Source organism: Lepidothrix coronata, unplaced genomic scaffold (genome assembly GCF_001604755.1).
Source record: "Lepidothrix coronata isolate B3197 unplaced genomic scaffold, Lepidothrix_coronata-1.0 Scaffold46, whole genome shotgun sequence".
Lineage (NCBI taxonomy): Eukaryota > Metazoa > Chordata > Aves > Passeriformes > Pipridae > Lepidothrix > Lepidothrix coronata.
In genome coordinates, this window is record NW_016690226.1 from 3,347,497 (window position 1) to 3,375,010 (window position 27,514).

At 45.8% G+C, this 27,514-nt stretch overlaps 1 protein-coding gene across 5 annotated transcripts in view; it reads left to right on the top strand.

Moving 5' to 3' along the window:
* The first annotated feature begins 1,520 nt into the window (after nt 1-1,520).
* Nucleotides 1,521-27,514, top strand: part of SIDT1 (SID1 transmembrane family member 1) — a 41,428-nt gene continuing 15,434 nt past the window's right edge. For 3 of the 5 annotated variants that reach the window (XM_017814853.1, XM_017814854.1, XM_017814855.1), the window contains exons 1-9: nt 15,227-15,313; nt 16,280-16,450; nt 16,651-16,696; nt 19,440-19,541; nt 20,658-20,741; nt 21,347-21,440; nt 22,084-22,155; nt 22,528-22,621; nt 24,058-24,101. In XM_017814853.1, coding sequence (XP_017670342.1) covers nt 16,389-16,450; nt 16,651-16,696; nt 19,440-19,541; nt 20,658-20,741; nt 21,347-21,440; nt 22,084-22,155; nt 22,528-22,621; nt 24,058-24,101 — 598 coding nt within the window. In that variant the 5' untranslated portion in view covers nt 15,227-15,313; nt 16,280-16,388. Of the gene's footprint in view, nt 1,622-15,191; nt 15,314-16,279; nt 16,451-16,650; nt 16,697-19,439; nt 19,542-20,657; nt 20,742-21,346; nt 21,441-22,083; nt 22,156-22,527; nt 22,622-24,057; nt 24,102-27,514 lie in introns of those variants that run through there. The other 2 variants (XM_017814852.1, XM_017814856.1) reach the window with 2 other exon arrangements.

Sequence of the window (27,514 nt, forward strand, 5' to 3'; positions counted from 1 at the left end):
AAGGAGCTGTAGGATTCAGGAGCCCTGGGCTCTATGGAGTGGTGAAGGGAAGCCACAAGTCTCTCAGTGCCACCACTACTTGAAGTCTCCCAGGACAAGTCACACCATGTCCCATTAAGAGGCAAGATAGAGTCACAAGGTCTCTTGGTCTGCAGACCATGATATTCCAGGCTGACAGGCAAAATCTTGGTGTTGGAGTGTCCATCTTCCAGCAAATCCCTAATGTTTTGAGGTTTTTCATCCTTAATGACACTTCTTGGGACTCTGACAAAAGGCAAGGTGACTTAAACAGCACCCTGCTTCAAGACAAACACAGCAATCATTGACAATTGGGTTTTTTTCCTCTTGGCAGATATCACACAAAGGCCCGAAGATCAAAACAGCAGCATAATGCTTCTTTTGCTGAGCTTTGCAACTTTTCCTCCAAAGGCAACGAGTGACCCCTCAGGAAATCTCTCAGCCTTGAAAATGAACCCCACAATTTGGAAACTTTCTGTGGCCAGAGTCACTGCAGTTGGAGACTGCAGGCTGACTTTATAAAACTGTGGCTCCTAAAAGTTCATCCTCATTCTGAAAAACCTCTCTGGTTGCTTTCTAGTGATGCTCTATCTTCTCTGACTTAAAAGTGCATGCTTACACCATGGAATCTGACACATTTCCCAGGTATGTCTTCAACATAAAAACATAGGAGAGTTAAACCATGAGAGATCTCTTGTCTTTTCACAGCCCAACTGTATCGCTCTGGTATTTTTGAAAAGGTTAAGACCATCACAGTATTGTTTGTAGCCAATTTCACGAGCAACTCAAAGGATCTATTTATGCACCGAGCCATGCTGAAATTAACAAAATGACATTTTGCCTTTCACACCTTTAGACTGAACTAAAAGACGAACAAAGTTATGAGCAGCCAAAAATAAAGGCTGGGGAGGGCCCTATGGAAGATCGCAGGTGCAAGCTGCCGGTCCAGCAAGCCGGCAGAGCACGGGGTGAGGACGCCCCTGACTCGGTGGGCCGGGAGTGTCGAAGCCCTGTGGATGCTGATCCTCACGTGCCTGACGATGCCGGCGTGTCCCTGAGCTCACGGCACCGCTCCTCGAGGAGAAAACCTCGCTTACAACCGTCTGCCAAGACAGGCTCAGAATTTGGGGCCGGGCACAGAGAGGAGACCCTCCTCCCCTGGGCTGGCCAGCCCGCCGACCGGCCTCCCTTCCCTTCCCCTCCCCTCCCCTCCCCGCCCCGCCGGCCGGCGGAGGGTCCTTCCCGGGTAAAGTTGCTCGGCGCCCCCCGGGCGAAGGGCGGGGGTGTGCGGGGCTGACACCCGCCTCCCATCCGCGTCGCCGAGCTATTTATTTAAATCGCAAATAAAGCGCCTCGCCGCCCGCCCTGCCGGGAACACGCAGTCCGGACGCCCCGCGGGGCCGGCGGGACCGAGCCCATGGCCGGGAGCGCGGCCCCGGCCCCCGGGGCTCTGCTCTGCGCCCTGCTCTGGGCGGCGGCGGCAGCGGGGGGCGGCCCCGGGGGCAGCCCCGCTCCCGCCGCCTTCGGCCGCGTCTACCGGGGCGCCGTGAACATCAGCGCGGAGCGAGTCTATGCCTTCGCCTACCGCAGCGAGCCCGGGCAGGTAGGAGCGACCCCGGGAGCGCCGGGTCCCCGTGGCGGGGGAATGCACAGTGTGCCCCTCGCCCTCCTGGGGGTGTGTGGGGGTGTGTGTATGTGTGTGGGGGTGTGTGTATGTGTGTATGTGTGTGGGGGTGTGTGTATGTGTGTGAGTGTGTGTGTGTGTGTGCGTGCGTGTGCCGGGGAGCTGCCGGCGCCGCTGCGGCTCCGCCGCTGTGCGGGAGCGGGCCGGGCTCTCCCTCTGTCCTGCCCGCATCCTCCCGCCGCCGCGAGGGTCGGGATCCGCAGTGCACCTGCGGGCTCCCTTCGCCGTTCCCGGCGCTTCCCTGGCGCGGCCAGGGCGCTCCGCAGCTGCGGGGTGGGAAGGTGGCGGCGTCCCAGAAGGCAGGGGGTGGGCGGGTGGTTTGGTGCCCTCTCCCGAAGGGGCTTTTGGTATCCAGAGCTTCTAACAGCAAAATGGGTTTGAAGTCTGGAAGAGAATTATGAGGAGATGAGTACTATATGAAAAAAACACCAACCCCCCAAAAATACCCCATAATAAACCAAAACCAAAACAAAAAACCAGAAAACCCCCACAAAACCCAGAAAAAAACCCAAACCACCAAAAAAAAGTGTGTGTATGTGCGCACTTAATAAATCTTCTTAAATACCGTTTTTCGTGCTGTGTGTTTTTGTAGGATCAGGGTGCTGTCCCCTGGTAACCTGGGAGGTGAGGCAGGGCTGTGCAGGTGAGGAGGCTGCAGGGCAGCACGGCCAGGGCCATGGCTGTTTGATGGTGGAAGGAAACCTGTCATTTATGTATGCCTAGTTACTGCGGGTTCCCCCCTCCTCCCTTTTTAATGTCGTGTTTATCTCAAGTAGCTGAGTGGTACCTTGGAAACTCTGCCCCTGTTGTTTGGATTGGGCATTAATTGCTGAGTAAGATGTTCTGATGTACCAAAAGATGGTGAACCAAGCAGATGAATCTTCCCTCCTGTCCTCAGTTGTGCAGGACAAGAGAAGATGGAAAACATTGCTTTTTTTCCACACTATATTACTAAAGCTTCAATATGAATGGAGGTGGTAGAGAGGATGTTGGGTGGGAGAGTAGGGGGAGGTGGTGTTAGTCATCCCTTGCTTTACTGAGAAGTTTCAAAATATCCAGACTTTTAAAGACTTGTCTTTCTTTTATTATGCGTGTTACTATATAATAAAATGCACCTGGTATTTATGGGGCAGCAGTTGGGTGTTTGGGCTATGATGCAACTGAGCCCAGCATTACTTAACTGTTGGGTGTCACCAATGATCCCAGAAAGTCAAAAGCACACTTTGGGTTTGAGCCTCCCTTTAGAAGCTGGTCGTGGTGTAAGTTAGGCTTCTTCAGGTGTTACGGGGTATTACAATGAAGGCCTGTTGACAGGACTGAATGCTGTCTGGGGCTTGTTAGCAGAGACAACATGAATATCAACTTAAGTTAAAATTAATCTAGTTCCTACAATTTAATGTGCTCTTTGAAGTCGTGTGGTTTTGCTGGACATCTTCTACAAAGAATTTTTCTCTCCTGGGGAACTAGGGTTAAAGCAGAGTGAAAGGAGGCAGGGAGGAAGCATACAGCTGCTCAGTGGTGTTTGCAGGTATCTATGGGTCAGACATAGGGAAGAAGTTTTTTTATGGTGAGACACTGGAACAGATTGCCCAGAGAAGCTGTGGATACACATCACTGGGAGCATTCACAGTCAGGTTGGATGGGGCTTTGAGCAACCAGACCTGGGGAAGATGCAGCAAGACCCTGTGGCAGGGTGTTTGGATTAGATGATCTTTAAAGATGATCTTCCAACTCAAACCATTCTATGATTGCTCTAGAGCTCTACAGGTGCTGTTCCTGAGCTGAACCAGTGGAAGCCTGCAAGAAAGTGTCTGATCTAATTGGGGTAGTTGGCGGTGGGTGTGTGTAGCCCCTTCCCCAGCTGCAGCCCTGAACTGATGAGAGGCAAACATGACTAGGTCTCTTCTTGCTGGCTTGGTCAGAGGCAAAGGTTGAGCTGTCCTGGTGGTCCTGCATTTTCCCGCAGTTGAGGATTGCTCAAGATTTAGAAGCTTGCTAGTGGAAATCTTGACTTTAATGTGGAACTGAGCACTTGTGGGCAGGGTTTTCTTATGCAAGAGTTGGGAAGATATTTAGGGATGTGCTGTCCTCTGGGTAGTTTTGGGTCTTCTGAAGGAATGCTAGTCCTGCAAAAATTTAGTGTGGTAGTCCTTGCCTTTCACTGCAGTCTTTAGCCTCGAACTCCTAGTGAGTGCAGCATTAGCCTTTGTCTGCCACTTGTGAGCTCTCTGCTCTTCCTGGTCTTTTCAGTCTCTTCCTGTCTCTGTGCTGATGGCAGTTCAGCCAGAAGCCTCTGAAACCTCGAGGCAGATACCACATGGACTATTAACCTTAGTTACAGGAAAGTTAATTGAATAAAAAGAGCATTTTCCATGTGGAAGGGCTGCAGTGGGTGAGTTTAATTGCTTTCCCTCTGAAGCAAAGTCAGGTCTGGAGTGGTCTGTCTCTGAAGACAAACATTTCTTTTTGTGGTGCTGTGAATTCTGGTGTTTTCCCCTCTCTCCTGCTCTCTCTCATGAGGGCAGACCTACAGAGCAAGGGAAAACTTGGGGCCAAGGACAGGGCGTGAGGCTGGCTTGTAACCCGTCAGCCCTCTATAAGTGTTCTGATTGCTCACGTTTTATGGCTGCCCAGGCACATCTGAAAATGTAGCTGAATACAGCAGTGCCTGAATGATGGATGAGGGAAAGGAAGGAGCAAGACTGTTACTCATATTTGGTGCTTTAAAGACTTCCTGCTTTCTGAAAAGTGTTGCGCTTGCCTGATCTCAGAGGATGTTCTTCATCCACATAATCTTCCTTACTCCTTGGGATACAGGGATGCTTGCATGAGGGGAGGGGTACAGCAAGTCCTATGAGAGCACTCACAGGCAGCTGTATACAAGATAAAGAAAGTACAACTCAGGCCTCTGGAGCAGAGCTTCTTTGAGATGGGCAAGTGACTTCTCTTCTGTGCAACTGATCGGTAAAATGAAAATAAGGATACTTACATGCTGACAAAATCATCTAGTTGAAACTTTTATGCGTATGTATAATGCCAGGTCTCTTCTCTTTGCCTGTGGAGGGGGAAAAACCCTCTTAAGTGCTGTGCAGAAACACTTCACCTTGTGTTTTCAGGCAGGAGAGCTGTCAGACTTTTGTGTGCGAGGATTTAGGCCTTAATTCCTGAAGTGGAACTGTAAAAGTGAAGCTCTGCTGAGGAGAAGCACAGCCACCTCTGCTGCAAGGGTCTTCTAGAGCTGGCCCGTGAACCAAGGGACATGAGAAACTCCTTCCTTGTGGTGAAAAGTCTTTGTAATGGAGTAGTCTTACTGCTTTTTGAATTCCCCTTTCCTCCTTCTAGCTGCTCTTTAAAATTTTCTGCTCTATACAGCTGTTTGTTTAATGTTTAACTGTGAGTGTAAAAAATATAGAATAAAACCAGCTGTTGCACTTGTTACTATGCTGTCATGCTCTAACAGCAAAGGCAGATGTGCACTGTTAGAAGTCTGGTAAACAATTAGTTGGGCAAACAGGATTATCTTATTTTAGGATTATTTCAACTGGAGACATCCAGGATGGGTGAAAAAAATGAGCACACTCTTGAGCATCTCCAATTCCACATATTCAATATGTTCCTACTTGTGAAGGAGAAAGGAAGGAGAATTGATTTGCTGGAGCTAGCTGTGCAGTGTGTTCCTACCCAGAAGACTGAAAAAGAGTTGTAAAATGTTTCTGCTGGATTTACCACTGACTAGAGAAGGCTTTATGTGTGAAGTGAGAGAACATGCTTAGTTCCATGATTGCAATAGTACAGAGGCTTTCAAACAGAGAAGTGTGTGGGAGTACTGAAGTAATTCAAAGTGAATGACTCTCTCCACCACTGTAAGCTCTGGCAGTTGCTAATGGTTAATTTGCTGAAAACTCAAATTACACTAATACTGTGCACGTGGGTATGTCCTGTACCAGGTCCTAAGCAGTCCAGGAGAATATCATGAGGAAGAAGACAACAGAAGTTCTTTTTCCTAATTGGAGCTCAGATTAGCTGAATGTATGATTTGGGAGATACTTGGGCTATATTTATAAAACCAAGTAGGTCTCAGGAGAACAAGTTTCCAACTTTCCATTTGTAGGAAAGCTGCTGCAATCCAGACACGGCTCTTGGACATTGATGCAGATGCACTTTGGTTGTGATGAGCTCAAAAGCTGAGCAGTGGGATGCACCTATATGATGAGCTCAAAAGCTGAGTAGTGCACTGTACCTATTTCAGGAGAAAGAGTGGGTGATATTTTCCTCCTCCTCCCTTGCCAGGACTAGGAACAGAGCCCCAGTCTCAGTTCCCATATGGCCCAGCTTACTGTAAGCTGTGATTGGCAGTAGATTTAGCTGTGGCTTCTCTGCTGAGCAGTTGTGCAGTGTGAGGGCATGTAGCCCTGGAGTGACTGTTCTGTATGTGAAGTTTATCTGAAGGGTGATGAGTAAAAAATTACCCTCAGTCAATGAGTGAGAGGGGCTGTGTGCCACCAGGAAGTGTTGCTGCCATCATTACCACTCCTTTCTTTCGTAGTTGCAGATGGGAGAAAGTTGACTGACCTAAGGGGGGAAGAGGGATATCAACATTAGCAGAATGATCAGAAGTCTTTCAGTTAGATGCTTGTAACCTTGTGACCAAGTGCTTTTTCAAGCCCAAAGAGCATGATGCACTTGTGTTCCTCTGTCCCCTAGTGAACGGGTCTCTTGGATTCTAGGTGTGGATGGCACTTGCACTTGCTTTTTCCTATGCAAGGAGCCAGAACTGGAATTCACCCGTATGTTCCTGTGGGATTCTGTGATGAGTCACTTGCTCAGACCCAAGCCATCTGTCCTGGCTGCAGGGAAACTCCTTGATCTGCTACACAGGGCAACCTGGTTTAATCAGTGGCAGTGATCAAGTCTGTGTTCGCTGTTCTCTGCTGTTTGACACGCGAGTGTAGGTTCTGCTCCAGCAGCACCCATGTCTGTTTTAACAACTCTAGGAGCAATTTTTTCACCACTTGTTTCTGAGCTGGTTTTGGATTTCGCACGTAGGACCCGTCATGCTGGAACTAAGCTGCCTCAAAGTAGTCCCATGGTCTCCTGCACATATTCTTCATAGTGTTAGTCTTGGCTCCAGCCCAGTTTCCAGTCCACAGCTACACCATGCATGCAATAAAACTATAGTCTACTGTTTAGAGAAGGCTGAACCTGAGCTATAGTGAGGGGAATAGGTTAGGTTCTGTCTTTCCTTAATGCTGAGTGGAAGCCCACCAGTTTAGCCACAAAGATTCAGGTAAAAACTGAAGAAACTAGGAAGACTATTTGGATGAGATCTCCTGAGGTCAGTAGAGCTGCTGTTATTGCAGGATCTCCAGGGCCTCAACACTGTTGCTTTTTGGTTGCTGGCTCTAGTCTGTTCACCACAGTACACTGGAAGGGCCTCAGCATACCATTTCTGGAACCTAATAGTGAGTGCCTTATGAGACAGGAATGTAGGCACAATATCAAATCCAGAAAAATCAAAGCAAGTTATAGTATATGATGTCTGAAGCCAAGCAAGGTTCAACAGAATCCCTTTGGACTAATTTGTGTATTTAATTTATCTTTTTTAAAGAAAACAACCAACCCTAGGAGGTGACAGTGTAGGCAGCATAGAGCACACAGCACTTGGAATGTACTTGCTGCTTCTCAGTGGGTTCTCTTGACCACTCTTCACCCTGCCCAGTCACATGGAAAGCCCTTGCTTACAGGGGAAAACAAAAATAAACTATGAGAGAAGTGGTGTGGGGATCTGCTGAAAACACAAGCTTGGCCATTGTTTTTTGCATCAGAAAATACAGTATTGAAAACTGTCTCTGACAAAAGTGGGATATCCTAAGTGAAAGAATGGCGTGGGAGGTGGCTTTGCTTTGAGCTGGGGTTAGGAACATGTGTTCAACTGAGATCCCTTTGAATTTAAATTATTCTTTATCTTTCTAGGATTTTGCTCTCTGTGGGTTTCCCTTCCTAGAGGGGCAAAACAAAGTACATCTTGACACAGGCTATCAGTTTGCAGGCTTTAGGAAAAAAGCCTGAAAGCTGCTCTGGTTTCCTGCAGGGTAACCTGCAGACCTTCAGATGGTGGCTACAGTGCTGGCAAGAATTTTATTTTTATTTCTGATGTGTAACCTAATGCTGTCAAGCTCGATAACTTGTCCTTGAATTAAAGCATCTCTTTTGAATTTGCATGTCGTTCTAAATCTTAAAATCACTCCCTTCTTGTTGGGTTGTCCTGTTGTTTAAAATCAAAGCTGATCAGGTTTTGTTGTTCCTCCTGCTGCCCCCTCCCCATCCCTAAGATGTTTAGATTAAAAAAGAAAACAAATTCTGAAGAAGAGTAACTTCATCAAATTGCCTCTCCTCAGTTTGAACTCTTTCCAAGAACAGTGCGACAATTTATTATACATTTGCATTATAAGTAGAGGCTGAAATGTCCTTAAATAACTTGTGCAGAAGTTGTTGGGTAAGAAGGTATGATTTTCCTATATGGACCTCATCTGCTATTTCAGGGGATATTTAAGGAATGAAAATGCAGACCTTAGAAGGTATATTGCAAGGGTGTGCCATCTGCTCAGTTTGAAAATATAGTTTAGTATATTTGCATAAGCAAACATAATTTCCTGCTGTGTATACTTGGAGAACCACAGAGGATTTCAGAAACAACCTTCCTTACTTTTTTTAAACTGATGTTTTCCTTTGGGCATAGAAATAGCTACTTCAGTGTGGTTTAAAACAAATGAGAAATGGTTAAAAAAAAAAGACAACATTAATTACAACACGTAATTCAATCCATATCCAAGATGTTACTGAGGTGAGGAACTTGGGAACCAAGAGAGAACCGGGTATCCGTGTTCTGACAGCAGTCCCTGAAGTTATTTGCTTGGGGTTGCAGCAAATTTGGAAAGGTTATAAATCTATTTGGTTCAAGGGTTGTCCTGTTTCAGAGTACCAGCTGCTGTGGGTTAGGAAGATGCAATTATTGGAGAGTAGTTTGTTCCTTAACTGCCTGTTAAAAAAGGATTTGTTTATTTTTAACATCTTCCTGAAGCATGAGGGTGTTCAGAAACAGGTACCTATTTCATCTGGCATGGCAACGCCACGTTTTTCTTTCTGGCTGTCCTGGAGACTCCCTAGTGGCTTTGGTCAGAGGACAAAATTTCAAAATTGGAAAAAGATAAATATTATCATGCTTTGTATTTGTCTTACTTCCATTTCTGCTTCACAGATACTGTTGCAAACAAGTGAACTCACCGGAAAATCCATGCCAGACTGTAAGGCCACACAGCATGTTTGCACAAAGTGAGACATTTAAATGAAAAATACTAATTCTGGAACAATTACGTTAATGTGTCTGAGGCTGTGCTTGACATACCCAGAGTCTGTCGCTTAGTTTATGCTGCTTTGGGTATTTAATACTCCTGGCAGAAATGCTGGAAGAAAACTGCAGGCTAAGATTATTGGACAGACTGCTTTTGGCAATTAAGACTTATTGACATTGGAGCACACAGTTAGACAGAGAGGCTAAAAGGGAATGATCCTCTGAGCTCCAGTTATTTTGTTGCCAGACAGGAGTACTGCTTATAGCTCATAAGAGGGCAGAAAAGAGAATTTGTCGCTGTCTCGTAACTATTTTCTGTCAGGGTCTCAGCTTCCCCCAGTTGCATTATCAGTGGGAAGAGCAGCCGAGTTCAGCATGGACAGGTACGTGCTTCAGTGTCTCAGTCGCTCTAGCCCATCTGGCTGAATCCTACTTCACTTAATTTCAGGGTTTCCATAAATATGAAGCGCCTCTTTCTTGTGCAACAGCAGGCAGCAGCAGTTCGGTGGCTTTTGTACACATACCCTGCGCTGAGACCTTTCCTTGTGACTGCAGCTGGTGTGTTTGCTTGCCGGATGTGTTCCCTGCCCACTGGCTTGGCTTGGTGCCTCGTCAGGCCCACGACCAAGTGCTGTCGCAACGTGGACTGATAATCCCCAGCGGCCTCGCAAGGAGCGGCTTGTATGTGGGTGTGGTGGAGAACATGGTGGAGCCCTGGTGTGATTCAAAGGCTTTGCCTAGCAAGAAGTTTTGAAAAGGAACCCACAGTGAAGCTCTTGGAAACCTTTGCTTGCAGCAGAAACTGTTGTTGCAACCTCCTGCCTGCCCTTAAATTCACATATCCACAGCCTTAAACTGGTGTGCAATCTCTGTGGGAAATGCAGATTTAATAATCAGTCCAAGGACTCTTTCATGTCAACAAGAGCCTGGTTTATTTTGCTTAATGTTTGCAGCCATGTTGGTTCTGTTCAGCTGTGTGAATTTGGGACCAGCTCCTTTCTCCTGTTCCTATCTAGAGAATAAAATTCAGTTGTACTTTTTTTCCTTTCTTTTTTTCCCTCCCCCCTGTCTCCATGGTGGTGGTGGAGCTGAAGTACAAATATTTGTCTTTCCTGGTGTAACGTTTTTATATAGTGCTGAGAGCTCTCTCTTTATTCAGCTGTCTTACTGCTCTGTCCACCTTGAAATACAGAAGAAACCTCAAGGTCATTCGTCTGAGAAACAAAACTATCATGATCTTGTTTGGTGAATAGCCTCTGCACATGGCAGAGGCTTGGCGTTGGGAAGGAATGTGAGGAGCAGAAGTCTCTGAAGCAGTCCTTACCCTGCCTCAGCCCCACAATGCAAAAGGCAGCAGTATGGTTAGTGATGGCAAATATTTGTGCAGGGCCTGGCTGTCAAAGGGAGCATTTGATACGCAAGGTTGTTTCCCAAGATCCAGCCTGGACTGTCGAGGCTGCGGAGATTTCAGCTTGGAAGGTACAGATGAAATCTAGAAGCATATTACAGTACCCATATAGACAGCCTCCTTCTCTGTGTGTACAAGGAAGGGGAAAGTGCAACTAGCTTTCTGTGATGCTGGGAATGGTCTGCTCCAAAATGAAGTACCTCAGCATGGTAGAGATGCAGGAGTGACAACAGCCTGGTTGACCCTCTTACTGCCCAGGCAAAACTTCCTCCTCATTTCACCAGTGCTGAGTGAGTGAGGATGGATGCAGAGGAGGCTCATAGTCTTCGTGATGATTATAATTTTAAATAAAATTATATAATACTTTTTAGCTGGAGTTTCTCTTGTCTCTACATATGAGATCTCATTTATGTGATGAGAGCCATAGTTCTGTAGCAAGGAGGGGTTCTTGCATTAGAACTGCCTGTTTTTAAAACCTTTGGAAAGGTGTGGAGGGGAAAACATGTTTGAGGTAAATAAATCACCTTTTTTTCCTTCACTTCCTGATTTTTTTCCACTCTTTTAAAAATACTTTGCTTGAGGCAAATGCCAAATGCTGACTTTCAAAGGGGAAGATGGGACTACTAACGCTGGCTTAGAAGTGAATTCATTATATCTGTTGTGTGAAAATGTATATATTGTCTATCAAGAGAAGAGAATCTAGAGGCAAAACATAGATTAAAAGTTTAAGGTAGGTTAATTAGAGAAGGCCTGAAAACCCACAAACATCAGTTCATAGGTGTTACATTTTTATCCTTGTCCCTTTTGATGCTCCTGCTAGACAGTACATTGTGCCAGGGAAAATGGGTTTCTCCGAGACACTAATTAGAGTTCCTTCCACTCTGTAGCACTAAATTGGAGAACGAGTGACTGCAGACCAGAGAAGCCCTGTTTGCAGTTAAGTGGTAATCCTTTCTCCACTTTCCCAAGCTTCCTTGTAATTGCACTTGGATTCTGCTGGACTTTGTTGCTCTGAAATCTCTGAGCTCATTTACAAGTGCTGAGAAGGATCTGGGGGGACCATCAGTTGGCAGCTTCTTGCGCAGGTTTGGCCAACAAGCAAATCCCACCTGTTTTATTGCTGTATTTGTAAGGAATAGCTTTTGTGTCAGAAAGAGGCACATCAACCAAAGCTTTATGCTGCTGGCAGCTGCTGCTGCTGTATCCCTGAGACCTGAGAGGGGGAGAGTGGAAGTGCATCCCTAAGACTGAATCTGGCCCCTCCACTGGAAGTGCAGGATCTGCTCACAAGAGGCCCTGTGTTACTGTGGTGATGGCAGCAGGGTAAATAACTGGGTGGACTGGAACCTCAATCACCGTCTGTCCAACTTCTCAATCACCCTGTTAGTTTCTTGGACTTTATAATAAAGATTTTGGTGGGTTTAGGGTGTGTGATGCTCCTGATTGGTCTGGGTATGTGCAAATGCAGGAGAAGCAGAGGTTATTCGCTGCAAGTGAATTGTTGATAAATTGACATGGAATTTAAAGTACACAGGGTTCTTCTTAATGAGCTGCTCTGTAAATGCTGCTTCTGACTTTCTGATGTTCCTCTCTGAGGCACCTTATTTGAACGTAGCCTGAGAAGCAGCTTTGCCTGTGTAGAGTACAGAGAGAAAGGTGAGACGGGTGAAAGTAATGGGATCACACCTGTGATACCATACTTAGGCTATAGGTGGTCCTGCCTTGATGCAGCTGGATGCTGCCCAGATATTATCAGACCAAAAAGAGCTCAAGGCGCTTGAATATGGGCTTTCATAGGAACAGGTCAAAGGAGCTCTAACCAGCTGTTCCAGGCAGCAAAGACAGAGTGCTGAACACAACAGAGAAGTCATGTATAGTAGTAATATAGCATATACAAGTTTTCATGTGGGTAAGTGCTTAGATTTAAAAGAATATTGAGGCTTGGGAATCTTGCCTCCCTCCTAGTAATCCTATTTCTTACTGGTATTATAAGATAATGGAATTGGCAGCAAAGCTGAGTAAGTGTTGTAGATGGTATATAGTCAGCTTAGCTTTGTGGAGAGAGGGAAACCAAATGAATCTGACTACTGGATCACAGCAGAGGGAAAGGACCTTCTCTCCCCTCTCAGGCTTTTCCCTGTCAAAGCATTAATCACAAATGCTCTTTTTTTCCTTCCGTTGTCCTTCTCTGGGATAGATGAGGAAACTTTTTCTTACTGAGAGTGGTCAGTCACCATAACAGGTCTCCCAGAGAGGTTGTGGAGTCTCCATCCATGGTCAGCTGGCTCTAGGTGATCGTGCTTGTGCCAAATTCTGGTCTTCCCAGTACAAGACAAGCATGGACTTGCTGGAGTGATTCTAGTGCAGAGCCACAAAGCCAATGAAGGCACTGGAGCACCTCCCCTATAAGGAGAGACTGAGAGGATTGGGAATGAATTGTACTCATTTAATGTACTTATACTCCTATACAATTAAGTAAACCTGACTATCTGCCACATATGCATAACCCGTGTTATGGGTTATGTTCTGTATTCGTGAAGTCAGTGAAGAAGAGAATTTCCCAATGTCTATCTTGTATTCATATGTAGTTGAGGATGTATAACCCAGTAGTGCTATTTGCTGTGAGCTCCCTGTTGCATTGAGCTGATGTGCTGAGCCCTGGAGGGTTCACAGACTGGTGTTTAACCAGAGGCAGTGAGAATGACTTCACCTGTAGAGGTGGGTGTGCTTTGACTGTTTCATGGGCAAAAAGCTGCTGGGTGCCGAAATGTGTCTTTTCTGCAATGATAGTTGGTTTTCCTGTGGATGGAGAATGGCTCCTTGCAGAACTCTGACTTGACTGTCGTTTCTTCATGCTCCTTAGATTTGTTTTCTTGTTCAGTTTAAACGTTGCTTCGTTTGTGTCCCTGTTCACAATGACTACAGCAAACACTGACAAACAAACAGCAGCTTGTTCAGCCCAGTCCTGTGTTTCCCAGTTACACCAGCGTGTGCTGGCACGGCTCCCCCAGCTGAGCAGGGCTGGGGGAAGACTAAGACACAGAGACTAAGGAAGCCACCAAATATCCCTTCAATGCTGTCTGTTTGTGGTGCCTTCTTGTGTTGATACCTTTAGGTGTTCCTTGTGCATTTTGCTTTGTGATGGTGTTTTTCTTAACTTCATTTTAGCACCCTATGGCGAAATTTACTTGGAAACAAAATTGTGTGTGTGGTTTTTGTAACCAGAAGAAAAAACTGGAAGGCGTGCCAAAGGAGTATTGCAAAGGTTTAGAAGCCAGAAGACAATGGAAAAAGATTCCAGTGTCTGCCCTTCTGTCTCAAAGGGAGCTTTAATGGAATTATTTATTATTTTATTTTTTGTTGAAGCCTTTTTAATTTTTAGGAAATGGTGGCTGTAGTCTCTGTATCGTGATGATAATGGCAGGAAATTTGATAATGATTATGGCTTTGAAGAAGGTGTTTTGTTCTAGTAGGCTAAACTCCCATGTGAGCTTAGAATCGTTAAAAATAAATAGGACATTTTCTTTTTGACTTGAGATTGCAAATGTAAGCCCTTTCTCTGAAATTGGTGTCCTCGGTGTAAGAATAAGCTGCCATCTCAGGTAGCTCCCCTCCTGGTACCTTGCTATCTTTGTATGTTTTTTCAGAAGGTGAAAAAACTTCTACCCCTTCTACCTTTATTGTTCTTGGAGGGTATAAAGTCAAAATATCTGTGAAAAGTCTTTCACTAATCTGGTGGGAATCTGTTCTAATCTTTCAAGATGTGTTGGGTTTAAAATGTGCGTATCTTACCTATTTAATATGCTTTCATTATTTAAAGGCATCTAATCAAGATGTGCTGTCTCTTACAATGAGTTATGCATTCTCATACTCTGTTTTCTTCATCAATGTCTGCATTCTGGAGGGAGAGCTGAAGGGATGTTCTTTTCAAATGGAAATGGTGACATTTCTATTTGGTGCAGAGAAACTGCTTGCTGGCTTCTCAAAAGGTGAACTGAGGGTGTTATACCCCACAGCTGTCCTACCTCTGCTGCCATGTGGTGGCCAGGTAATGTAAGGAAAAATTTCAGTTGCTGGTGCAGTGGACTGCATTAAAACCCCTGCTCACAAGGCTAAGCAGCCTTCGTTGTCCACTTGAGGGCACTCAGCAGTGTGTTCCTGTTTTGATAGGTGGAGTATATATAGGTTATGGCTATCTGGGTATCATTTACATCAGAGCCAGGTGCTAGCTGCTATCCTGCTTTTTTGTCCTTGGCTATTGATGTAATCTCTGTTGTATTTGTGACTTTCCCAGTAAGTTGATAGAGGAGGGTACATAAGAGTCCAAGCAAGAAAATTCTCAGTTGTAGCTTTGGGTCTAGGTTTTGTGTGTGTGTGTTTAATTGATTTTATAGCACAAGTTATTCAGGTTGCTCCTAGCAGAAGCTACTGAACTCTCTTCTTATTATGCCTTGTGTATTGGTCCACTGTATATTATCTGACAGTCACTTCTGACCTGGGTGCAGGGCTGTGGTTCTGGGTTACAGCATCAGCAAAGAGGCACTTCTGTAAATGACCTCTGGATCTGAATAACCAGTCTATTGACAAACACTGTTGATCTCCCTATGGATATTGTCAGCATCTAGGTTAGACTGAGAAAGGGGGACAGGCTCCTCCCACTTAGATTTGGAGCTATCTTATTCTTTACCTTCAGCTAATACTTACCTGTGCTCTCCTTTCTCTTCCCTCAGGTGGATGCAGTGCGGGTGTATGTGAACAGCAGCTCCGAGAACCTCCGATATCCTGTGCTGTTTGTAGTTCGCCAGCAGAAGGGAGTACTGTCATGGCAGGTCCCGTTAATTTTTCGAGGCCTGTAAGTACTGAAGTCTCTTCTTTGTAACACGCTTGCCTGCCAGCTTATCCACCATCAGCTTTCCTCAATTGCTAGGTCTTGTAACCTGTGTAGACTGCAGGGCTTGGTAGCAAAGCGTGCTTGATCACTGTCAACAGGAAGACCAAGATTTGGTTGGTAACCTCTTACTTGGCAGCCTGCTCTTGTCTCTTAGTTTCTCAAATATGAACACAGAGTACCAGGAGGCTTGTCTCCTGGGAATCTGCCTGTGAATCTACCACATGTCAGTGTTGTTATTCCACAGTTGCTTACCATGTGTGCGGGTAGTTCTTGGGCTCTATTCTGGAGCAGGGTTTGAACAAGCTCTTGAAAGAGCACTCTCAATTGTTGTGTTACAGTGCATTTAGGAAATAAGGGCTCTCCTCTGTTTTCCACCCCAGGTAAACCCAAGTGTTAAGTCTATTCTTGGGAGGTTGTTTGGGAGGCGTTTTCTTTGCAAAAGGGACGCTGCTTTATACCTTCAACCTCAGAGCTCTTTGGGCTGCAGATACGGAAACTTTGCAGGCTCCTTAGACCATCTGAGATTTGAGGTTTTGTCCTGTGACTGAGTCCTGGTGCTGGGCAGCAGATCCCCTGCAGTGTTTTGCCTGACAGAAGGGTTGGTTACAGCAGCGGCTGCTCTGGGCTGTCATTGCTCTTTGCCTCCAGTAAATGGCAGATATTAAAGATCTACAGATGGCATGGGCATCCTCGAGGGAAGAGAAACGTTGGGGATGACCAGTCCCTCGTGTGGACCCCAAGAGACAAGTGGAGTTTGAGCTTTGAATAAAATACTGAATGCCCTTGGCCTTTCAGATTACAATTGCAGTTATGCGAGCAGGGGAAAAATGATGTCATTCTTAGCACTGCTGAACAACTTTTTAACTGCTCTCTCTCGCTCGCTTTGCCATCCAACTTTCCCTTCCCTCCTTCCCTTGGCTGTTGTAGCTATCAGAGGACCTACAACTACCAAGAAGTGAGTCGCACCCTCTGTCCCTCGGAGCCGACACCTGAAACAAGACCCTCTGACCAGATTATATTTGTGGATGTTGCTTCCATGGCACCATTTAACATTGCCTATGAGCTGCTAGTCACCAGGCTCAAGAACTTCCAACTTGAGTAAGTTGGGATGTGAGAATACAAATGTAATTTTCTTCATGGATCTCTTATACAGGGATTTGGTCCGTCTGCCTACTCTTCCCTTCTTTTTCCTTCCCAGAAAAAAAAATTATTTTTTCTTTTGTTTAATCTGAGGGTACTTTGTGTATATTCCAGCTCTGAAAGTTTTAGACTTCAACATACTGGCATTTGTTTTCTAGGACCAACAGAGCCTTTAACTTCACTGCCAGCCCTTCCCAGCCCCAGGTAAGGAGAAGTCCCATGTAGCATTATTGCCTGTATATCTTACCACATCCAAGTGATTGATGTGATCTTTTTATAGAGATAGAAAAGATCTTATGTGACTAGGTTGTTTCCCTCTTAGGATGCAGGGAACCTTCCTTACTGTTGAATTTTCTGTGGATATAATGAAGAGATAACTGCTTCAACCGCTCTAGGGACACATTGGGGTCCTCTTGCAAAGCAGTTCAGTGAGCCAAAACCCATGAGCAGAGCAAATGAATGGTATTGGCTCTCCAGGAAATGTCAGAAATGTACAAAAGTCCAGAGGCCATTGGTCTGCTGCACTTCATGGGAAGTGAGGTGGTGCACACCAGTGTCTTGTTCCAGGCAGTGCTGGTTCAGTTGCCTGACCGTGACTTGTCAAGATGCAATCTTTACTGGAAAAAAAAAACAAACCAGAAATAAAGAAGCTGTAAAGGTGCAGCAGAACTCACACTGCTATTCCTTGCTCAGGGCAGCAAGTCAAGGTGTGAGGTGATAAATGAAATGCCTGATATGTCTATAAGTTCAGAAGGAAGCACGTATGTGCGGCACCTCCAGCTGGACAGCCTTGTTTAGAGCCCTGCAGATACAAATCCTCTCTTGAATGAAAATGCTGTTAGCAGTAGCTATAGAGATAAAGGAACTTGTAGAGCTGGAAAGGTATGTAATTTACCCAAGCTGCCTGTTACTCTGTTTTTGTTGTTGCTTTCACTGTTAGTAATACCACTTAATTTTAGGTTTCCTATTACCAAGCATCCTAGCTAATCTTTTTTGTTGTGAAATGTCTGAAGCTGGTTTGCAGATACACGCAGTATTTTATACTATAGAAGTGTAGAGAATGGTGGTGACTCTCTAGAAAAAAAACACTCATTACTTAGGATTTTATCTTTTGAATGTAGACTGTTTAAGGTCTGGCCTGGAATTAACTTTGTGACTCTGGTCTGGTTTTTTTGTCACAATTAATAATAAGAGATTTGTGACTTTTAATTAAAAACCAGCTGTATGGAGTAGAAGATGAGTGCTTCTTAATTGGTATAATGCTGAGATTTTTGTAAATCAAAGTATTAAGTAATCTACAGGAGGAAGGAAAAAAAAAGATATTCAGGATATAGATGGCTGTTGGAAAAAGACAAGTGTAACAATTGAAGGAGGTGTTTTGTGGAACACAGCTCACGCCTGAGGGCAGAAGCAGAAATTGGATATGCTTGTATAGGTCAGAAGTGTTGCTGGATATGTTTATAACACTCACAGTCTCTGCAGCAGAGAACTCTAGGTCTCAGTTCCCCTTGTATTAACTCTGTGCTTTGGTGTAAGTGTGGCTTAGAGAAAACTATAGAAGAATCCTCATGGGTGACTTCCTCAAGGACCTGAAACTTTCCAAGGGCAGTGTTCCTGGGAAACCCAGGAGCTCAGGCTGCCTGGTGGAAATAGACCATGCTCAGCTAAAGAAACCGGCTTGGTGAGTTTTCAGTAAGGACTTGCAGTTGGAGCCAGCGCTCCCTCAGCAGCGAAGGCAACCTGCTTGGAGAGGGTGATGGGAATAATACGCTTTAGTAGAAATGGGCTAACTGGAAAAAAGCTTGGGTGAGTTCTTGCTTTTCCATGCCCTTCCAGTAGGGGGCCTTAATTCCTTGGGAATGGCATGTGGGAAGGGAAAAGGGAAATAGCTGGCCCTTGCTCACCACTAAGGTTTTATGAGACATAAAGGGAGCTCTGCAGTTGGGAAGGTCTTAGGACTTGGGAGCAGGAGCTGTGGTAGCTTCCAGTGTGGTGGCAGTGGCTGCCTGGTGACCATATGGAAGGAAGGAAGGTGGCTGGTGGCAGTCCTCAGCCTTGTGTACCCTCTGAGGTGAGGTGTCCATCAGCCCCTCTTGGTAGCTGTAACAGCTCTCAGAGTCTGGGCTCCAAGCAGGATGGTGGGACCCCTTGCAACAAGCCTGCCTGCTGAGGCAGGCACAGAAACCCTACTTCTCCAGCAACTGACTGGGGCAGTACATCAGACTTTTTACTGGAAAAATCTTTCTGGCCCCACAAACTGTCCTGCGGGCCTGGTCAAAGCATGGAAGCACAAGCACACCATTCCTTGCCTCCAGAGGAAAAGTAGGAATATTGGCAGATGTTAGTGTCTCCCAATGTTTTTCAGAGCTACAGATGAGTTATTTGAAAAGCTGAAGTGAGAAGAGAAAACCTCCATTACCGTTTGCATTGGAAATGAAAAAATCCTAAATCCTACAACTAGTATCAATCATTTATTAATGAAACTCTTGACAGAGTTTCAGCCATTTGACCTAATACTTTTCACAGTCTGTCTTTGAGGCAACACATTTGAGGTAAACTCCATGATGTGTTCCGTATATAAAGTACGGCCAGCAGTATGGAAACAGCTGGAAATTGCTCATATCAACATAAAATGGAATGGGGTGTAAAATGAAGTCACTTTAGCTTCATCAGGTGGAAAAAAGCTTAAAGGAGCAAAAGCTATGCTGTATCTTGCATGTCGAAGATGTTTATGTCTAATAGCATGATGTGCAAGGGGGAGAGTTGTGTTTAATCTGCTCTTCTGTAGTTTAAGGTCCTAATGTTTGAAATCTGAATTTTTGTGAAGGCCATCCACATTCAACTGCAAAGCCCAGCTAGGCCTGCACAGGCAGTTTAGGAAGGTGCTGAACCTACTGCCAGGGGTGATTTCTGGATCATAACTCTCCGCTCTCTGCTTTCTCCTCAGTATTTTCTGTACAAATTTCCTCAGGATGTCGATTCAGTCATTATTAATGTGGTGTCTGATGCAGCGTACCCATGCTCGGTTGTCTCCGTCCAGGATATTGTGGTAAGTCTGAGCAGAGAAGGGTAAGGAGCTGCCTGAAGGAGTTCTGTATCCTGTTGTGAGGGGTCTGTGCCCTACAGAGAGAAAAGCCCTATGAAGGACTTCACCCTGGTGGTGGTGAAGAGAGCTCCTGAAAGAGGAACGAAAATTCTGTGGGAAAGAGGCAGAGATGCTGAGTTCGAGCAGCTCATATGGAGATTTTTGTTGCAAATAGGTGAACAAGCTGTTCCTTTCCAGCCTGTCCATAGGGCATTTGTTGTGTTCCCCTTGAGATTTTCCCTGCTGCCTTGTGATGTAAGTCTGTCTCTCCATGGAGTGGCATTGGATGGGATGCTGGTGGCTGAGGGAGGAAACAGTGCTGTTCCCTTGAGTTTCCCCTGTCTCAAGGCAGCTTGATTTTCAGCTATAAGGTCTCTCCTTTCCAATTCAATTTTCTCTCTATGTAGTTACTCATCCACTTTCCTGGGAAGGGGAGAATGGCTGTTGCTTGCAGCTGGGAAATAGCATGATATTTATCCTCCTTTCCCACGTCCCTGAATGATGCAGGGACCTGCAGTGCAAGAGCAGCAAAATGGTGACAGAGGTACAGGATGCCTTGGGTGCTGGCTCCGAAGCCCTGGGAGTTGCCTTTAATACCTGGGGTGAAGAAAGAAGTGGATGACATCAACTCTTGCCCACATCCCAATGTTTGAATGGTGGAAGGGCAGGAGGGAAGACTGTGATAGATGATTCAATCTTTCAGGTATTGAAAGTAGTGGGAAAGTAAAATGAGGGCAAGCACTTGGCATATAGTACACACTGTGAAGTGTGTCACACAACCAGTGTACAGCTGAGTGTTTGCACTATCCTGTGGGAATGGTGGAGCGATCAATCTGGCTGAATCCTCGTTTGGCATTAAATTGCAGTCCTCTTGTGAGAACACCAAGATCAGTGAGTGCAGGCCACAACTGATGTCTTCAGAGCAGTCTAACTTCTTAATGGATTCTAGTTGTTTTGTTCCCTTTTGATACCTTGGCTGAGGCCTTCTTCTGCTGTTCTGCCCTGTATTCTCCAGCTGGCTTCCTTTGAAATTAGTTCAGATGCTGTCCCTGGTTTAACCCTTAGTTGTGTCTGTTTTAGTGCCCAGTGTATGACCTGGACCATAATGTGGAGTTCAACGGTGTTTACCAGTCTATGACTAAGCAAGCAGCCATAACAGTGCAGGTGAGGTGCTGATTTTTGTCCCAGTGTTTTTTGTAGGGTTTTTTTTCAGTGGCTTTTTCTATGCATTCCTAGTTTTCTTTTGATGATCCTTCTATGAGTACCAACCTTTGCTTTTATCAGATCAGCTGATGTAAGTGGAAGAAGTGACAGTACTTATTACTACAGAAAACTTGCTTACATTTGCTTAGGCAAATATTTTGGGTGCTGAGGCTCTAGATCAGAGTAGCTGAAGCCAGGTGTCTTCTGTTTGAACCTTGGCTTTTCTACCACTGAGTGGTGGTAGTAGGGCCTCTATAATAAGCAAAGCTGAGGTAGATGGTTTTCACTAAATAAATAAATAAATAAATAAATGCATCAGTATTGGTTTGCTTGTACTGGGGTACTGCTGTACTGCATACTGGTGAACCCAGCTTATTGTCAGCAAGGATGAGGGGCGCATCCCCAGAAGCCAGGCTCTGTCCAGAGTAGGTGGGTCTCTGTAAGGCTGGTGCCTGTATAGCAACTAAAACCTGACCTCTGGCCTTTTGGAGCACCACCCGTGCTTTGCATTAGAGGGAGAGGCTTCATGTCTTGTGGATTCTGTCTTGTTCCGTCCTCTTGTGCAGAGAAAGGACTTCCCAGGTGAGCAGTTCTTCGTTGTGTTCGTCATCAAGCCGGAGGATTATGCCTGTGGGGGTTCTGTGCCTTCTTCAATTCATGGTAAGTTGTTCTGGGAGGTGGATTTAGTGCTGCATCTGTGTGATGAAGTGGGTGTCCTTTGGGACCTTCCTGTGGGCTGACATGAGATGGTCATATAGCTCTGTCTTATCCAGGTAGCTATGATTTCCCCCCCCCGCCCCTCCCTGTCCCAATTTCCCCATGAGGGTGTCTTTCTCTTATCCTAAAGCTGTCAGCAGAGCTGTACTGGCCAAGTTTGCTAAGCCCTGGTGAAACATAGAGTTTCTAGCATGGCATCCTGCATGGAAGTGTTTTACTCACAGAGATTTGTCCAAAGGCAAAAATTGTGTCCCGGTATCTGTAATGAGAGCATCTGTCCTTTGGGGACTAAATGAATAGAAGAGATGCCTTTGCGATTCAGGCACCCAGATTTCAGCAATGTATGGAAGGCTGAAGCAGCGATTTCTAGTCTGAAAAACAGGTTGTGGATAGAGAGGAGGGGGGAAACATTTGGAAAAGTCTGTATACTGACAAGTCTAGGAGCAGTTTAAAGCAAAACCACACAAAGACTGCAGTGAAAAGCCAGATCCTGTTGTTTTTTGCAAGTTCAGAGAATAAAGATCAGGGCAAGAGGACATTAATGTTTGATTGTTTTTATAATTGCTGTACACTTTGCCTCTCACAGGGAATGCCAACCGTACCTGGAACCTGCAGCGGACAAAGAGCCTTCAAGTGACGATTGTGCCCTCTATTAAAAGTCAGTGTCTTTGGGCAGAGCAATGCAACTTTACAGGGGAACTTGGCACTTCTGAATAGAAGGGTATGACTGGGCTAGCAGCCTCTGATGGAATGGTGCTGAAAGCACCAGCAATTGGAGCCCTGGTCCTTTCCAGGAGGTGCTGTGTGGCACAGGGTGATCTCATGGGCACACCAGCTAGCACTGGAGGTGGAGAAATGGAGGGAGATCTTGCAACAGGTTCTGGTAACTTCTTTTGAAGAAAGGAGATGGGTTTTGAAGGGCTGTTTGGGACTGGGCATTGTCACCAGGTGGTATTGGGAAGAGCAGGACATGAGTGCTGTCCCTGGGAGGTGCTGTCCCGGCTGTGACTGATGTCTTCTCTTTCCTCAGAGTCCGTTTATGTCCAGGCCATGTTCTTCAGCTTCCTGGGTTTCCTCTCCTTTTACCTGGGCTCAGTGGTTGTTGCTTTTGTGCACTACATTAGGTGAGTTGAGGAGTTATACAAGAATAGCCTCTCTGTTTCTCATCATCCTCAGGGATACCTCACCCTGCAGTACATTTGGGGTGACAAGCATCTGAACAGAGCAGCTAAAGAATTCCATGACTGCCCAGTGGGCTCCTACTGACCATCAGCCAGAAAATTTTTCTTCCTCTGCTCTGGGGACCATGGCAATGATGAAAACCTAAGGGTCTGGCCTTCAGATCTTGTACTTCCTCAACCCTAGGTTTCCTTATATGAGGACACTGGGGCACAGGTGGGAATTGTGATGCGGCCAGTCTGGGATATGGAATGCCAGAGCATTGAGGAAGTAAGGTACTTTCTTGCTGGACTGATTACTGCAATAAGTGGCAATGACACATATGGGGCCTTGGAGTCCCAAGAGTGCTGTTTTCCTTCCTTACCTGCCTAACCTGCCCCAGACTTTGGTGTCTGGGCTTGTGTTGAGAAGAGTATCTGCATAAGGTGGTGGAGATGGTGGAGTTTGTTGGGATCACTCACTGCTGCCTGCGTAAACAGTGAAAATCATTGAGCAAATCCTTTGTCCAGACGTTTGGAGGCTTGAGAAGAGGGAGGCCCCTTCAATACTCCTCCCTGCCCCTGTGGACAAAGGTTGGCATGGCAAGAAACATATAAAGCTCTCATCAAGTAGCAGGTTGGTTTTGTGGGAACAGTGCTTGTCAGCCACCTCTTCAGACCCCAATGTGAGAAAGAGTTCTCAGCCCCTCCAGAACATGGAATCATTAAGACTCGGTGCTCTGAAACAAATGAATTTCAAGATGGGGACATGGCTTAACTTCAAGACACATTAATCAAACATTTCATTGGAACAATTCAATGAAATTACTTAAGTGTGTGCAAGTGTGCAGTCTTCTTTGCTGTTATTTTTTCTTAGTTGTGGGAATATGTCGTTGTTGTTTTTTTCACCATCTCCTGCTTGACATCTGCATTGAAGGAGGTGATATGGGCTTCTTAAGCATTGTGCTGATGAGCACCTCTAGCTCCTGCTGCCCTTTCAGTAGATTCTTATGTGCTTGGTTCTCTAAGTGGTGAAGCTGGGTTTGGGAAGGTGTTGTGAGGGTCTCTCCCAACATGGTGAGCAGTGTAGGATGGGATAGTCATATAACCGGTTGTCCCACCTCTGCTGGGTAGGTGAGGGCATAGAAAAGCCCTCTGTTGCTTTGGGAGTCAGAGAGGTGGACAGCAGGCAGTCATGGCTAAGCTGTGTTTCATCCAAACAGTATTTTTCTTTTTTTTTGTTGTTGTGTGTGTTTGTTTCTTTTGTGCTTATTTTTGTTGGTTTTATTTGTTTTTTAGAGCTTGCACCATGTTTACCTATTAGTGTCCTAGATAATCCTGCCATGGCTGGCAGGTGATGGGGTTTGTTGGGTCTCTCATGAGTGCTGTCCGTTCCTTTTCAGGGTTCAAAGGAAGGCTTCTGCTGGGAGATTGAGTCCCGAGCATGGTAAGGTTTCTTTTCTGTTTTGTGACAACTTCAAGCAACTTTAAGTGAACAGCAGAGGTCCTAGGCTAGGCAAGGGACAGGCTGTCAGTCAAGTACCTTCAGTCTCTGCAAGCCATCTTTCATGTACATGTACCACAGTCTCTGGTGCTGATGAAAGATGTTAGAGCTTCCTCACTGCCATCATAAGAGAGGGCATTTGAAGCCAGCTCCCCTGAACTTGGTCCTGACCCCTACTCTGAGGAGCTGGCTTTTAAAGGGGTGGAGGAAGGTCAAGCCTTGCTGAGACCTAGTTACAGGCTAATGTTCCTGATGTCAGGTCTGTTGATTTTAAAGCAGGGCACTTCGGGTATATCTTATGCTTTAAGAGCTCCTCTGCATGAGGTATTTTAATACTCTCCTTAAGCATGAGGTATTTTAATTTTTTTAACTGGAAGTTGCAGACAACCAGGTGAATGAATGACTAATAGTTAGGTAGTGGCGTTTGTGATATTTACTTTGGCATTGGATTCAATTTACTTTATGCTGCACCCACATCTCAACATATTGCAGCTTTCTGCCTTACAAAAACATAGCTGCATCTGAGAAGCTACCAGTGAGAGATGGAAATTTTTGTCATGTGGATGGGGAGCACTGAGAGTTTCTGCTTTCTGGCGGTGTGGGAGTCTGGCCTTTTCATTTTGATTAAATATTTAGTGCCTGCAAAGTAGTTCAAAGCATTGGTGATGAGGTAATTTGTACCTCTCTCCTAGAGGAAGGGAGGACATTGTTTTGGCACTATTAAGGTTCTTGATGTGTTCCCTTTTTTCATGCTCAGCTTTTTCAGTCTCTCTGGTCTGCTACATATCATCAGATAAGCATACTAGTATAATTGAGCTGTGCTTAAAGGATCAGCAGTGGAACTTCACTCTGACCTGGCATTACTTGGATTAATATTTCTGCTGAGGACCTGGGGGTGTTTGGATTCTCAGGAGTGGCTTCTTGCTTCTTCAGCCACTAAGATCTACATATGCATCCCTGTGCTTGGAATATGTGTGAAAGATTTTCTTCACCACATGAACAGGAGACTGTAAAAATGTCCTTAAATATATTCTTATTTTAAATAATTTGGAATGGATCCTTTTGTAAAACAAGAGCAAGTCTTTGGGCACTGGAGAAATGGGAAGGGCCTGTGTGTTGGGGAGTTGGGGGAAGCTGAAGAGACCTGGCTGAGGCTGTGGAAGAGCTCCAGGGTGGTGACAAAGGATCACTGGCTAAGGCAAGGAGGCACAGTCTCAGCCAGGTGAGACCAGAAATCCCAGGGAGTGCTACTGGTGCTGCAGCTGAGGTTTAATAGCCTGCTGGCAGCCTAGAAGCTGCTTTCTAAGATGCCCTGGTGAGAGGTAGAAGTTAAATTCTGGTGCTTGGGAAGTTCCCAAAGAAGTTGCAGGGCACAGATGCTGTTCTTAGTATGGACCTGGAAGGCAGAGAACTGGGTTGGTGAGTGGCGAGGATTGCTGAACAGCATCTCTGTGAACGGAAAGAGGAGCACAGTTCCTGCACAGTTTTCCTCCCAGAGGCACCTGCTGCTTCTGTGAGCTGTCCTTTCCCTCGTAATCCATGCCACCCCCACGTGTCTGGCACTGCATGTTACTGCTGTGTCCTTTCCTCTGGGGAGGAACCGTATTCTACCCATATACTGTTTCTTTCTCTATTGTGTTTATTCAGGGTGTGTCTGACTGATGCCTATAAAATGGTAATTAGCATCTTCCCTGTCTTGCAAGTCACTCAGGACATGCTGGCTTTTTCTGTTTTTCTTTCTCCTCTTCCAACCCACTGGAATTTCTCTTCCTCCAAAGTAACCCTGGGTCTTGCCTTCATAACTCCCCATTCCTTTCCCCTTCCCCACCAAGAAACTGTGGATGGGAGCGTTGAGCAATCTGTCTCTGCCCTTTGTCCTTGAATATCCTGCAACTCCATGTGCCCCTTTGCTCTTGTCTCCCATCTTATGTCTGACTTCTGCGGTTCACTTTTTTTTTTAATCCTGTGGCACACCTTCCCTTCCACATCATCACTATCTGGTGGAGGCAATAGCTGGAAGAACCACACCTGGTACATTTACTTTGCTGACTCACTCACGCACTGGGAAGTGGGACTGAAATTAGTGGGTGAATTGGATCCAAAGTGGCTGTTAGAGGCAGGGCAGAATGCCTTTTCTCCCTGGCTTCCCTGCTTTGTCCAGATTTAAATGTTCCTTTGGTTACCTGGGAGAGAAGGTTTGACAGCTCATTTTGAGACAATAAAGCCTGGTCTAAAATTAGGAGAGAGCATCCCTGTGGGACAGGACTGACAGGACTAGGATTTGCGCATGTGGCATGAACATGGGGAAATGCTTCTTCCCCGTGGTCTGGATTTCCAAGTGATTTTAAAGCAGCAGGAAAAACTGCCATGAGAGAGAGAGTTTGCATGGGAGCTGATGAGTAGAAGCTGGATTTTGTTCCTGCAGTGACTTACAATATCTTGTTAAGCTCAGCTCAGGGCTCAAGGGGTGGGCTAAGGTGTGCCAGCTCTTTCCCTCTGGTGCTCAGTCCATGCCACGTTGTTCACTTTTGATGCTCCTCTGAGCTGTTCCTTTGCCCTGTTAGAGGGACAGGGCAGGAGGGTAGAAGGAGCTGAAATTGAGAGCAAGTATTAGCCCACAGTGCAACAAGCAGAATGAACATGCCAAAGGAAAGCAGTCACTGGGACTTGAAACATCAAATGTCATTGCTGTAAGGGTGCTTCTTTGATTTGGGCTCAGGCAGGGACAAGTTTTAAGTCCCTTTACGTATGTGGCTAATGGAAGTGGTATAAAAACCTACGCAAGGTGTTACAGAAGTGCCCAGAATTTCCAGCTGGAAAGAGGAGTCTGCCTCTGCTGTCTGAGATAGATCAAGTACTGGGAAGCCAGAGATGCAGCTTGAGAAGCCAGGCCATTTCCAGGCTGCAGTAAGGTTGCTTGGCTCTAAGTACTGTGCCACGTTCATTACTTTGCTGCTGACTGACCACATGATGTTGTTGCAAGGGTGAAGTTTTAAAGTAACTGAACCTGTCTCATTGTTTGCCACCACTGGAAGACGTGGTCCTGCTCCTGCTGCTCTTTCTTCTCTCGGTTTTGTGGAGATGGGTGTCTCATCCCTCAGTGAAAGGATTCAGCGGGCTCTGTTTCCTGCCATGTTTGTCTGCTGCCAGTTCAGCTGCTGAGCTCCACCATGGGAAGCAAAAAAAAAAGGAATGTGGAGGCAGGAGGGTACAGTCGCAGTGTAACCTGACTGTGAGGTACAGTCCTCATTGCTTCAGATGTGTGGGCAGGAGCTGGGGACTCTCCAGCCCTCGAAGGCTTCTGCTCTTATCATCAGCACAAGGTTATGGCCACTTCTTGCATGGGGTATCTTTTG